Raw genomic sequence first — 15,060 nt, forward strand, 5'->3', positions numbered from 1 at the left:
ATCATTATTACTTGTTTTGGTCCCAATATTATTACATGTTTAAGAAGCACTTGTAAAATTTGGTTATTGAAGTTTGACACTATTTGTATTGTTGATTTTAGAAATGGTATATTTAAGTTTTATGATTGTTTGACAGTGTATTTAAATTTTAAACAAAAGATTACATGTGCCCATCAAAGTGTCCCTTAAAAAAAAAAATGTGCCCATCAAAGTGAGAGAATAGCAATAGATAGCAAGTATAATCTTCAGCTACAAACTAGAAGAAGAGTGTCTATTACACATAGCTTATATCTTATTAGATACATTACCAAAGAATGATTGAATAAAAGAATGAATTGACTTTGTACATCTACGGTGGATCACTTCTAAGGTTAGACCTCAACTACACTCTAAGAATTCATAATTTGCTGCTGAACCTAACTCAAGCAAAATTGAAAACATGAACAAACTCAAATGACAAATTCATCTTTTGCAGTTTCCAAATTCTTGACTTTTGATTACATTTTCTATGTCCTAATATCTTTTGAGTGCTTCTGTTCTACCACTTTGTAGATTCCAAAAGCAAGGGAGAATGCCTACAATTTACACAACCTAAAACTTAGATTGAATTGGTTTGTCTACTAACCAATTCATCTAAAGCTTCCTTCATCCAAGCATATGGGCATATTTCTTTTGCTTCATCCACAGTCAACTGCATGATTACAAATGAAAGAAATATTAGGACACTAACAAAAAATAATAATAGTAAACCAATAATGCTACTTAATTAAGATATTGCGATTTGCAAGATGAATTGACATTTGAATAGGACACAATAATTTATAAATGACACTTGATTAGGCTCAAGGTTTTGAAAATCATGTATGCAACCTCAATCTGCGCTGCGACATAAAAAAGTATTATGTCTGAGCGGCTACGATTGAGGTTGCAAAAGTTGTATTTGACTGCAATTCTCTGCAATAGCAAGAATCGTGTCGCAAACATGATTAGAATATTATAAAAGTTGAATATAGGTCTCATATACACTTACCCATTTTCTTCTTCTTATGTTCCTTTCTGGCCAATTATCCAACTCCTTGCTAACAAGCAAAGGGAACATGTATCCTTCATGCATAGTGGGTTGGCTTTTGTATACTTTGTTTTGTTGGTAAACAAAAAGAGATAAGTTCTTCCTTAAAAAAAGAAAGAGATAAGTTCTCAATTGTTAATGCAAGGATTGGTATACAAGATAGTTCTTTTAACCACAATCGTTCTTTTCTTCACTTTAGTAAAGTAGTGAAACTTAAAAACATAAAAAGAAATCATATGATATTGACCATTAGACCAATGATTCATAATCATCAGAGAAATAAACACCACATCTTCACCCAACTTCTTATTTGATATTTAATGTTTTTCTCATTCGTAGTATCATTCATAGTATTTAGTGTTTTTCTCACACTTGAATTTAACGGTCTTCTCTTCAAATGTGAATTTCTCACATCTTATACTTGATCTAAACATCAAAATCCCACTTTCGTTCTCCCATGAAACTGAATAATACACTAATACCACTTGTTGAGAAGCTCGAACGAGTAACGAATGTCCGTTAAAAAGGAGTGTTGTTTAGCTAACCCTCTTTCATCATCTTAGTTAAGAAGAAAATTATAACCACCATTGCATCATTATTACTTGTTTTGGTCCCAATATTATTACATGTTTAAGAAGCACTTGTAAAATTTGGTTATTGAAGTTTGACACTATTTGTATTGTTGATTTTAGAAATGGTATATTTAAGTTTTATGATTGTTTGACAGTGTATTTAAATTTTAAACAAAAGATTACATGTGCCCATCAAAGTGTCCCTTAAAAAAAAAATGTGCCCATCAAAGTGAGAGAATAGCAATAGATAGCAAGTATAATCTTCAGCTACAAACTAGAAGAAGAGTGTATATTACACATAGCTTATATCTTATTAGATACATTACCAAAGAATGATTGAATAAAAGAATGAATTGACTTTGTACATCTACGGTGGATCACTTCTAAGGTTAGACCTCAACTACACTCTAAGAATTCATAATTTGCTGCTGAACCTAACTCAAGCAAAATTGAAAACATGAACAAACTCAAATGACAAATTCATCTTTTGCAGTTTCCAAATTCTTGACTTTTGATTACATTTTCTATGTCCTAATATCTTTTGAGTGCTTCTGTTCTACCACTTTGTAGATTCCAAAAGCAAGGGAGAATGCCTACAATTTACACAACCTAAAACTTAGATTGAATTGGTTTGTCTACTAACCAATTCATCTAAAGCTTCCTTCATCCAAGCATATGGGCATATTTCTTTTGCTTCATCCACAGTCAACTGCATGATTACAAATGAAAGAAATATTAGGACACTAACAAAAAATAATAATAGTAAACCAATAATGCTACTTAATTAAGATATTGCGATTTGCAAGATGAATTGACATTTGAATAGGACACAATAATTTATAAATGACACTTGATTAGGCTCAAGGTTTTGAAAATCATGTATGCAACCTCAATCTGCGCTGCGACATAAAAAAGTATTATGTCTGAGCGGCTACGATTGAGGTTGCAAAAGTTGTATTTGACTGCAATTCTCTGCAATAGCAAGAGAATCGTGTCGCAAACATGATTAGAATATTATAAAAGTTGAATATAGGTCTCATATACACTTACCCATTTTCTTCTTCTTATGTTCATTTCTGGCCAATTATCCAACTCCTTGCTAACAAGCAAAGGGAACATGTATCCTTCATGCATAGTGGGTTGGCGTTTGCTCTTATAGTACCATTTACCCAAATTACTCTGCAAGAAAACAATCATAATACACAAAGTTAGAATCAAAGTACCAAATATTATTTCATGAAAAATGAAAAACCAAATCTAAAAAAGTTATTACAATAAATACTTACTTCAACACTTCCAATAACTCCAGCTTCTTCTATGGTTTCTCTCAAAGCAGCTTGTTCCATGGTTTCATCTTTTTCCCAACCTCCTTTTGGAAACTGCATTCCACTACCCTTTTGAGCACTTATCAAAAGAACCTCTATTTCCTTTTCTTGAGTTCCATTCTTTTTGTATCTATAAGGTATGCATCTGTTCAATTCCAAAAACCACAAAACAAAGTTAGATTAACAATTCAAACCCTCATAAATCAAATTCAAATTAAATTCACAAAAAAAAAAAAAAAAAATTGACTTTTCACTTTTCCTTCCAATGATTCAACAATGAATAAAAGGGTATACTTTAAAATCATTAGAAAAAAACCCACTTGAGAAAAACATTAAAAATTTCAAAAATTGTTCATCATCTTCAATTCCAAATCTTAAAAATCAAAACTTCAAAAACCCCAACTGAAAAAACCTTAAAAATTTCAAAAAATTTCCATCATCTACAATTCCAAACAATAAAAATCCAAACTTTAAGAAACCCAATTGAGAAAAAAAAAAAACCTTAAAGTTATCAAAAATTGTCCCTCATATTCAATTCAAAATTTTAAGAAACCCCAATTGAGAAAAACCTTAAAAATTTCATAAATTGTCAATTATATTCAATATTAAACATTAAAAATCCAATTTTTAAGAAACCCATAAGAACAAATCACAATATCAAGAGAGAGAAACAGAAACACACCCCACAACTTGACGACATCCTTGTTCATAACGTTGCAAATGTCTACCAGTTCTAGGAGAAACCAAACACATCATATTCTCCAATTGTTGAGGGAAAAAATCATTATGAACTTTCTTAGAAAAAAGCAAAGGGTAAAAGAATTTACAAGCCAAAGACCTTGAAAGTAAAAGACCCATTACAATTCTTTTGTTGGTTTTGATTTCGTTGATGAGAAAAAGAAGAGAGGTAATAAGAAGAAATTGATGAGTTTGTTGTGAAGAAGTAATAACAGACATTAACATTTAAGAGTTTGTTGTTAAATGTGTGTTTTGTGTTGTGTTTGAAACAGAACCGAAGAGGTTGGTTTTATATGTATCTATCTGTTCATGAACACGTGTCTGCGCGTGGGACTTGTTCTTTTTTTGTTTGAGATATGCGCGTGGAAGTTACTGTTGCGTTCAAACAAATAAAACTCGCTTCGGACACTCGCTTCAATTTTTTTGTTACTTTCTGTTGTTGGAAAATGGTAAATCGTGTGCCCTAGAAGGAAAATCGAATTCATTTTAAAGTTTACGATCTGATTAAATGAAATTTATATGAATTTTGCTAGTACAAAAATTTATGTTTTAATTCTTTTTTAACACCTTAGCATAAGTCATAGTTTAACTTGTAAAATGTCTGGATTGTTAGACCGGACGAGTGATCGGGGCTCATACCCCAACTCCTTCATTTATGTAAGAATTTCAATTGTTATTCTTTATTTCGTCTATTTGTCTAAAAAAATAATGAATATATTATTTTTTGACAAAAATAAACGATATTCATTCATTCAAATTGATAGCGTACATCAATACAATGCAAATTCGCTAAAAACAAAAAGGATGAATCTGCAAACAAACTCACAACATCCATGTTAATAGCATAAAACGGCAAAGTACAAAAGCTACACATATGACTATATTCAAGTCTCCGAAATACCCATGTCTCCGGATTTGCAACATTGACGACGCCAAAGTGATTGATTGGATCTGCACTTGATCCAAGCTGATCTAACAATCTGAACCAAACAAATACCTGAGCAAAACAAGAAAGACAAAAAAACACCGCACAAAGACGACGAACAACACAACGCCGCACTAAGACGACGAAATCACAAAAGAAAAAACGAAATAGATGTGAAGATCATTTATTTCAATAAAAGAGAAAGAGAAAAACGAGTTAGAGAGGTGATTTTAGGTCAAAAATTGACCCTAAGTCACCCATCTTTAATGGATGAAGGAAAATAATCTAGGGTATTGGTGACGGCTCACACAAGAGAGAAGGAGAAGAGAGACGCATCAATTACGAATAAATATTGTATAAACATTATTTAACAATGTTAACAACTAAAATATTGTATAAATATTATTTAATAAAACAATTTAAGAAAAGTGTTAACAAATATCCAATGATATTAGTTAAGAAATAAAATATAATAGTATTACATCAACTAAACTCATCTTATTCTCTCTTTTCGGCTGAAAAAAAGATTGCAAACCATTTTATTTTCTCGCTACAATAAAATACAGTAGTTTTTTTTTTTGAGAGCAATAAAATACAGTAGTTATTTTCAGTAAACTCAGAGTTGGTCCCAATAATAATAATTATTTTTAGCCAAGACTTACTTAACGACTTGGTTGTTAAAAATATTACAATGAAAAAAGTCGCAAATTGACGGCATTAGTGACAAAATGGAACTTTCTCTTCCAAATAAAATAAATTCAATATTAAAAAAAGAGCAATCATAATCATAATAGGGTAATATATACCATAATAAAAAGGGAAAAAATACATTTCTAGATATCTTCCACGTATCAAAGGAGTGTTTAGATAGCAGCCACGTATACAACCTTTGGAACATAAATATGTATGTATTTATATATTAATATTTATATTTGTTTATGTATATTACTATATAACTCTTAATAAAAATATACTATATTATGCTCCCCTAAAAAAAAATGAGTATACTATACTATCCTAAAGCGGAGTATGATTTTGCTTGGGTGGGGGAAGGAGGAGAAGCTTGGGTTTGGAGGAGGAGGTTGTGGGCGTGGGAGGAGGAGATGTTAGCGGAGTGCAAATTATTATTATTTGAGATTTCTTTTCAGTCTACCTTCTCAGATGGTTGACAGCGGCTCCCGGATCCTTTATGGGGTACTCAGTTCGAGGTGTCTATGATATGTTCACTACTCAGGAGCACCCGCCTGTGTTCAGACTTAGATTCTATTTGGCACAAACAAGTTTGTTGAAGGTCTCCATTTTTGCGTGGCGGTTGTTTCGTGATCGTTTGCTAACTAAGGCGAATTTGGCGAAGCACAGTATCATTTCTACAACAGATCGGTTTTGTGTGGCTTAGTGCAGTCATGAGGAGGACATTCAACACTTGTTCCTCTCATGTAGCCCTTTTTGTATTCTGTGGCAACTAGTGCAGTCGTGGATTAGTTTTGATGGTGTGGATTCTCAGGTGATTACAGATCATTTTCAACAGTTCATTTATTACACAGGTGATCTGAAATCGCGCGGTCCTTTCTTCAGTTGATTTGGTTAATGTGTGCTTGAAATGTGTTGAATGAGCGTAACAACAAGTTATTTAAGTAGAAAGAAAATACTATGTTTCAATTATTAGAAAAAGTTAAGTCGTATTCTTTATGGTGGCTTAAAGTTAAGAAAATTCGTTTTGTTTTTGAGACTTATATGTGGTGGTCGATCCCGCTTGTTTGTTTGGTCATCAGCTAATTTGTATTTGTATTCAGGTGCTGACTTTGTAAATTTTTTGTGGTCTCTTTGATACACCTTATGCTGAAGAGATTGCTTGTCAAAATTAATATACATCATTTTTGCTTGTTCAAAAAAAAAAATATCAAGGTATTTCATTTTCTTGGATAGACGAAACGATAAAATCATTATAAACGCTAACATAGTATTTCTATTATCATAAAGTATGAAAACATGTCTATAACATTATTAAAGACTATAATTCAAACATGGGCGGTTCTAAGGCCCGGCGACCCCGGGCACTCGCCCGGGCTCCGGCCCAAAATTTTTTTGATTATTTGTTTGCAATTTTTTATATAAACCCCTATAAATTTGTTGCAAAAATTTTTTGCCCGGACTTTATAATAATCCTGGCTCCGCCACTGAATTCAAAAATAAGTAATTAAAAACTAAAAGTAATAATCTATTTAGAATAATTTTATTTTACAAATCCAATAAATATTGTGAGATGAATGGAGTATCATGTTTCCCTTTCATCATCTTTTTTTTTTTTTGAAGGACCCTTTCATCATCTTTTAGTAAACATTTATAATCGCTTATTGAAAAAATGTTTACTGAGAATTTAATAAATATTGTGTCCAAATTTTTGTATTAAAATTTTAGAATAACATATAAATAATTCACTAGAAATATCTTTATTTCAAATTCATTATGGGGTATTTTATTTACTGTGTAAATACAAAAACTAGTAATTGTTTGTTGCAGTGTAAAACACTAAAACGGCAGAGAGTGGTACACAACACAGCATGAGGTTGTGTCGTTTTCAAGTACTGCTGGGAAAGGGAGTGGAAAGAAGGTTTTGTAGTTGAAACTTGATAGGACTCGAATATTAAATATCACACACGGTTATAGGTGGAGAATAAAGTTAAAACTTTATAAAAGCTAGAATTTCTTTTGGGGAATTTTTTTTTAGAGAATAGACTTTGCAAATTCATAGAGTCATGATAGATTTCAAAACTCGAAGACATTTTCAGAGATACTTATATATCATCTATCAATTAAAGAGTTTTTATATTGACAACGAAAATTAAACGCATAATATTATAGATGAGTCAACTTCTAACCAACTAAGTGAAGATTTATTTGTATAAAAACTATTTTTGTTCTTACACTCCAACTTGACCCACTGTATTTTGTTTTGTTTTTATTATCCAACTCAACTCTACAATGACGTGAAGGTTTCTAAGAATATCAAATATGCCATTTTTGGATTTATTTATAAGAAAATGATTTCAATCCTTAAACTATGAGTCCATTGATTGCAATTGGGAGGTTTGTGTTTTTCCTGGTAGTTTCTTGAACTAAACAAGTAGCAAAATCCAGCAAAAGTTCTAAGTACAAGTTGGTTACTTATATGGTAATTTTCTTGATTAAGGGGGTGGGAAGTTACTGAGTTCTATCCGTGGGCAGATAAATTGTTTTACTTTTTTTTTATTTTATTTATGTTTTTAGTCTTATATATAACAATCTATAAAAGGGATATCCATTTGAGGTAGATTTTTTTTTTTTTTCATTTTTACCTTGACATTTAATTTATTTGATCCTTTTTATAGTACTCCCTCCGTTTCAAAATGAGTGTCATTTTAGGTGTTTACACACATATTAAGAAATGCAATGATTAAAAGAAAGAGAATAATTATTTTACCAAATTATCCTTATTAACTATTGGTTAGTTTCAAAAGCAATACGTTGGAAGTAGTGTGCAGAGTATTAATTGGAGGGTAAAATTGAAAAGAAAAAGTTATTATTGCATTGGAAACTGAAAGCGACACTCATTTTGAAACAAATTTTTTTGGCTAAAGCGACACTCATTTTGAAACGGAGGGAGTATTATTTAAACTATCAATTAAAGACTTAGTTAAATTTTATTAAAATATGAACAATCCAAAACAATAGACACAATATTTAACATTATAGATTTTTTTTATGCTAAAATATGCATTTCATCCCTACAAATATAGGCCATGTGAAATTTCATCATGAACTTACTAATTCTCCCATTTTGCCACTGCAAATATTAAGCATTTGAAAATTCGTCCTAATCACATTTTTTTGCTGAGGTGGAGGGTAATGAGCGACGTGTCAGCTATTGACTGTGCCATAACACTGCCGACTCAAACAAAATTGGCGTGAATAGACAAAACTGCCCTTAATGAATCAAACCAGCATGGAAAAGACGTGATTGCCCTTCTTCTTCCTCCTCTTAAATCATCTTCTTCCTCCGCTTAAATCTTCTTCTTCTTCCTTCTTCCTTAATGGATCGAACCAATTTCCTACAACATCACACTCCCTTGTTACACATTTTCACGACCCAGACTCTTCCTCTCTTTGCCTTGCCGTTGTCCACCGCACGCCGTCGTCATCGAATCATAACCAGCGTTATTGTCGCCGACCCTTTTTATAGCATCTCAGATCCGCTTCGTCAACCCAAATGAAAACCCATCTCCCTTCCACGACCCTCTTGTTGTTGTTTGCCGCGCCTTCATCCTGCAACTACCACCATCCCCATTGCCGTCCTGCAGAACCACTTCATTGAAAAGGGGAATCAAAAACGCTGATTTGGCATCCTTTTTTTTATTTTCCTGATACAAACAGACGGCTGTTTTCAAGCACCCCAGTGCTTTCTCCATCTCACCTGTAAGCAAGTACATGAATCGGGATCAAAATTTCACTGATACAAGCACAAATTGGAAGCACGAATCGATGCTTGTGAATGGGAAGAGGGAGAAATTCGAATTCAATTGAGAATGGGAATGTGGAATTAGGATAAACGAGTCAACATATTGAAGCTCAACAAACTCTCCGACTGCGACACACTCGCCGGCGCCCCCGTCAAACTCGAATCCACCGACGAACTCAGATATGGTTGTTAGATATGTTTGTGTCGTCGATGTGGCAGAAATTTCGTTTTGGATTACTCGACCGGTGTTTGAAGTTGCATTTTTTAGGCCGTTTGTGGAGGAAGAAGACGAAAAGAGATTGAATATAGGTTTTGGAGAAGGAAGAAGAAGGAGACGGGGGTATTATAGTAATTTTGCTTTTGTCTGGTTTCAATAAGGGTAACATGGTCATTTCTGATGGCTTTTGCCTAGTCATCATTGTCATAACCCACTCAACGTCCGCCACATCGCTGCCCTGTATGTAATGACATGCCACATCAGTAATCATATGTAATTAGGACCAAATTTCAAGTGATTAACAATTACAGGGAAAGAACGGGAGAATTAGTAAGTTCAGGGATGAAATTTCAAATGACCTATATTTGCAGGGATGAAATGCATATTTTAGCCTTTTTTTATTTTGACCAAAGATTATAAAATAGGCTTAATTGATCAACTGGGTCCCTTAACTTAATTGATTGTTGCAAAATGGTCTCATAACTAAAAAAATCTCAAAGTGGTCCCTTAAGTTTTCGTATGTTATATGTTTCGGTCCCTTACGTCAGTTTTTGTGAAAAAACATTAAGTTATGTCCAACTAGCGTTTGACATGGCAAAATCATAGGTAAGATGGAAAGTATAATTCAACACTATAAAAGGAAGGTATGAGTGAAAATTAGGGTTCATGTATCTTCTTCTCCCTTCATTCACCATTTTCGACCCTTTTTTTCTTCTTCTCATTCACCATCACCATACTTCTTCTTCGTCACAATTTTTTATTTTTTTTGCCAATCAGTCATCCAAAAGCCCGTCATGACACTAGGTACAACAACAATCCATTGGTTAAGTTGGATCCAGTTTAAAAAGAATATCAAATAGGAAATGTTTGTGTGGAGAATCACTTGTAATTCATATAGTGATTGATTTGACTAACCCCAATTGTGGGAAAAAAGTTATGGGGTTGCAAGAACTACACAAACCCATTTGACAAGTGTTGTAGCTTCTTTAAGTTACTTGAGGATGATGTTATTGATGAAAGGGACATGAAGATTGAGAAACAAAAGAAAAAGAAGTTGAAGATTGAGCTCACAAATACCAAAAAATGGTTGAGAATGTTTTTGGTGTTTGGGTTGATATGTTTTGGGATGACTTTGGTTTTAGGGACAATGTTAATGTGCAAAGAACATCAATTTGGAATGGATTTTATTTGAAATAGTCATTGTAATCTTGTTTAACTGGTTTTGTAGTTGGTAAGTTGGTCTGATTATAATGAATGGTTATAAGGGTTTTGAAATTAATGAAATTGATGTTATTTGAAATGTGTATAATTTCTTTGATTATTGACAATTGTTATGTGAATAACTATATAACTGTAATGTGAGACAATTTAAATTTGGACAAAATTTATACACAATATAGGCAACAAATAAGTTATCTAATTCACAACAATTTGAAATTTGAAATTGATTTTGTCAATTATCATTGATAACTTGATATAGTAATAAGACATTCACCACTAAAATTACTATAATAATGCAATGATTACTGTAAATTGGCAATGTTAAATGTCATTCATGACTTGCCTTAGATAGCACATAACTTGTTCAAATATTACATCAAAATAGCATAACTTTCTGTTTGCAGCAAACTTGATCAAAAATGCATAATTAAGCCTAGATATTACATCCGAATAGCATAACTTGTTCAAATATTATGGATCATATTTCATCTAAAAAGAACTAAGAAACAAATGGCAGATCAAATCACATGGGTTGTGATGAAGATAAATCATCCTTATTTGATTTATGCTTTGGATTTTTAGTTGGTCAGGGTTGTGAAGATGCAACTTTGTCCTTAGCCTTTCTTTTCCTAGTCTTGGACTGTTGAGTAGTAGTATTATGAGATGTAGTGTTATGAGTTTCAGAAGTAATATTATGAGATGTGTGTGTTATAGAATTATGGATTGCTGCAGTTTGAGTTGTAGCATTGCTCTGAGTTGTAGCTCGTTGAGTCGAGGCTTACTAAGTAGCAGTAGTGTTCTGAGTTGTTGACTGGTTAGTAGGGTTGTTCTACTAACCAGTTCCGTTTTTATGATTTATAGGTGGTGAAGGTGGTGGTGTAGGAGGAAGCTAACTACTGGCCTTATTATGACCATCATTCTTACAGATACTACACTTGATTCCATATGTTTCCCTCCTCATTTGGTTGCCATCCCTTTTCATCCCTCATGATTCTAAACTTCTTTGACCTCCTTGGTTGTCTTTTTATGGGAGGTGGTTGCAGCTCACAAAATTCTTTTCTAACGCATATGGATTGACCATTAGGAAGATAAATCATGCTACTATAGCATGTTGCATATTGTCATATATTATAGTAATTAGGGACATACATTCACGTCCATATTTTGGTTTCTCATGCAAGAAATGGCATGACAACACATTAGACATGACAATAGTTATTGTCTGCAATCACAAACCATTCTCTCCATATTTACAAAAAGTGTTCTGCAGTTGATGCAAAGTTTCTTACCTCAAAGTCAAACTCACCACCACAACTAAGATTCATAAATTTACAATATATCATAATCAATCTTCAGCATACCAATATAACATGAAAGCATGAATGCATAAAAGCATGAAAATATCAAAATATAAACAAATTTAACTATCTTGTTTTTTGTATATGTTGATTCCATATCATGTCTCTTGATAACACAATTTATTAGTTCAACATAAATTCATAATCCATTTACATTAATTGAATAAATTTATATGCTGATTCCATAGTTTAAGATGCCATAATTTAAAATCGATAACACAGTTTATTAGTTCAACATAAATTCATAATCCATTTACATTAACATCGTTATCGAATAAATATACAAACACATATCAAAGAATTCTTGTAGTGTCATTACTACGGAGAATTACTACAAATATGTTTGGCAACTAAAGCTAAATATGTAGTACAAAAAGATGAGAACCACCCCAAATCCAAATTGATCTAAAATACAAGATGACAACACACCATTTAGCCTATCATACTACGCCCCTTCAACTACTGATATCAAGGTCCTTGTTGACAATTTCTACCACCTCCACTAATAGCATAAAGAAACCGTAGTGGTAGTATGCAGTGACGGATCCAGAACCCTAGACCAGGAGGTGCAAAATATCAAACTTTAATAATAATTATAATAATGCATAAAAGATTTACATTGTACTCAATGTATAATGTATCAAAAAGATTTACATATAACCTTAAAAAAAAGATTTGCATATAGGCTCTATAATTGTCCTTTACGCCTTGCCATCTTCTGAAATCTTTAAATAATCGGCTCATCATCAATGTCCTTCATGATATCCCTTTCAATGTAAGTAACTAGACAAGCATTCATCCATTCATCCCCCATTCCATTACATAGTCTACTTTTACATTGTAGTGTCAATACTGTTGTGCATATCAAGCCATGACAAACTAGTGTGACAAAATTCTTGTGGATAAAACTTTGCAAATTCAATCAATTTTTCCTTGTCAAAAGAAGAGAACAAGTTTCTTGGACTCAAACAAGCCATACAAATGAGCAACCTAGTATTCGTATCATTAAAACGGATGTTAAGCTCCTGAAGTTGCATGTCCAAAACAATATAAAATAATTCAATGCGGTAATGGTTCTCTATTATGAAAGATTCAACATTACTTCCACGTTTTGATTTTCCCGGAAAGTATATGTCACTCATGTTTGGAATGTGAATGTCATGCAATTGCAAAATAATTTTACCTCATCTAATAAAGATTCTCACCCATCATCTTGGAGAGTTTGTAACCGCTGCTTTGTGATGCTAACCAGTTGCATAACATTGACAATATCTTGATCTTTCCTTTGCAATGTTTGCGACAATTCATTTGAAATGCCCAAGACCTTTTTCATCAAATGCAGTGTTAGTGCAAAGTCAAAAGTATTCATCAAAAGTATGAGACCATTTGCTTCAGCTTTTTGTTCTCTTAACAATGTCGAATCCACTTTCAAAATTTGAAGAACAACAATTACATAATTATACATCCATATCAAATTAGACAAAGTAACAAAATGAGGACTTTGACGAGTATCAACAGCATGTTTGAGATTAAGTTTCTGATTCAAACCTTGCCCACTAGCAATTTCTCCCGATGTTAAGGCTTCCCTAACATTCTTTATTTGTTGTTCACGAAGCATGTCTCGTAGTTTACAAGATCCCCCAACAACATTTATTAAAGTAGACACTAAGTTAAAAGCACCACAACTTGAAAATGATCTTTGGCAATAACTACCAATGTAAGTTGTAATTGATGAGCCAAACAATGTACATAAAATGCATATGGATTTTCACTCAAGATCAAACTTTTTAGACCCCCAAATTCTCCTTGCATGTTGCTAGCACCATCATAACATTGTCCACGAATTCTTGAAGCAGTAAGACCATGTTTGCAAAATAATTCTTCAATAGCCTTTTTCAGTGTTATAGCTGTTGTAGTTGTAACATGAACAATACCTAAAAAACTCTCGATAATACTTCCATGTTTGTTAACATAACACAAAACAATAACCATTTTCTCTTTATTAGATACATCACGTTATTCATCAACAAGAATGGCAAATAGTTAATCTCCAAGATCAGTCAAGATAGCTTTAGTGGTTTCTAAAGAGGCGGCATTAACAATCTCCCTTGAAATTGATGGACAAGTCATTTAATGATCATCAGGAGCATTTTCCAAAACAACTTGCCTTACCTTTTTTTTTCCCCTATGAGCATACCATATAAGCATCTCTAGGAAGTTACCTTGATTACTAGATTCTGTTTTTTTCATCATGACCATGAAAGGCCAATCCTTGTTTTAATAGAAAAAGAACGCATTCAATGAATGTTGTCAAACTCCTTCGATAAATGTCACGAACACTTACATATCACAGCTTCGATATGTTGATTTTGATTCATCAAATCTTGACATTTTTTCCAAGCAATGTTATAAGCACTACTTGGACCTCCAACATGTGATGAGAGTTTATCTTTCTTATTCCAATTTGTGAATCCCTCTGTTACAAAAGTATCACCACTGGATTGTTTTCCAAGATTAGGCCTAAAAGGATAACAACATAAACAAAATGATGCATCCTTTTCTATACTATACTTTAACCAATTTCCAAGTTCATTAAACCAAGAAGAACAAAATCTTCTTAATGAATTTCCAATTTTCCTTTGGGGAAAATTGTGTTGAGTAGGTTGGCATGGTCCTCTTTGTATATATGTTATGTGTATTCTTTCTTAATCATTAGGATGATATGCTGGAATTTTAAGCCACTTTCCAGGATCCGATGGTAACTCTTCCAAGTTTATCTGAGCATGTTGTTGAGAACTTGATTGTTGCTCATTTGATAGTAACACTTCCAAATTCAACTGAGGATGTTGTTGTGCGCTAGATTCTTCATCATTTGATCGGAACTTCCTTTTATAAAATCTTTCCATAGAGTTCTACAACAACAAAAACAAAGGATGTGAGTGATTAACAACCATACTCAACATATCAATCTTATGGAATAAAATACAATAATAAGTTGAATATTTCAATTTATAAGCAAGCTGGAAAGTGGATTAACTAATAAGTTTATTGGATAAGCATTATTTTCTATCACTGTCAGACCCAAACATCGTATATTCATCACTTTCTCCATAGAGAAAAAGCTAATCATAACAAAAACA

At 32.6% G+C, this 15,060-nt stretch overlaps 1 protein-coding gene, 1 long non-coding RNA gene and 1 pseudogene across 2 annotated transcripts; all 3 read right to left on the bottom strand.

Annotated features, from left to right (window-relative positions):
• Positions 1-272: 272 nt before the first annotated feature.
• Positions 273-1,165, bottom strand: LOC146917264 (uncharacterized). The gene is made up of 2 exons (XR_015015536.1): positions 1,031-1,165; positions 273-691 (listed from the first exon to the last, which is right to left on the bottom strand). It is a non-coding gene; the product is annotated as an uncharacterized LOC146917264 (long non-coding RNA).
• A 706-nt stretch (positions 1,166-1,871) lies between these two features.
• Positions 1,872-3,965, bottom strand: LOC146917265 (nudix hydrolase 18, mitochondrial-like). The gene is made up of 4 exons (XM_085719066.1): positions 3,649-3,965; positions 2,928-3,111; positions 2,692-2,820; positions 1,872-2,350 (listed from the first exon to the last, which is right to left on the bottom strand). Exons 1-4 carry the CDS (start codon positions 3,927-3,929, stop codon positions 2,258-2,260), a joined length of 687 nt encoding a protein of 228 aa, XP_085575192.1. The 5' UTR covers positions 3,930-3,965; the 3' UTR covers positions 1,872-2,257.
• Positions 3,966-12,753: 8,788 nt separating this feature from the next.
• On the bottom strand, positions 12,754-14,826 carry LOC146917266 (uncharacterized; annotated as a pseudogene).
• Positions 14,827-15,060: the final 234 nt, after the last annotated feature.

This window comes from Medicago sativa, chromosome 6, assembly GCF_051527215.1.
Source record: "Medicago sativa cultivar Bolivia chromosome 6, Bolivia_mono, whole genome shotgun sequence".
Taxonomy (NCBI): Eukaryota; Viridiplantae; Streptophyta; class Magnoliopsida; order Fabales; family Fabaceae; genus Medicago; species Medicago sativa.

Excerpts from the sequence above, each read along its gene's own strand:
- LOC146917265 (XM_085719066.1), bottom strand. The coding sequence starts at position 3,929 with ATGTTAATGTCTGTTATTACTTCTTCACAACAAACTCATCAATTTCTT. Across the intron at positions 3,112-3,648 it reads GGATGTCGTCAAGTTGTGGG|ATGCATACCTTATAGATACA; the intron begins GTGTGTTTCTGT and ends GGAATTGAACAG. Across the intron at positions 2,351-2,691 it reads ACATAAGAAGAAGAAAATGG|TTGACTGTGGATGAAGCAAA; the intron begins GTAAGTGTATAT and ends GTAATCATGCAG.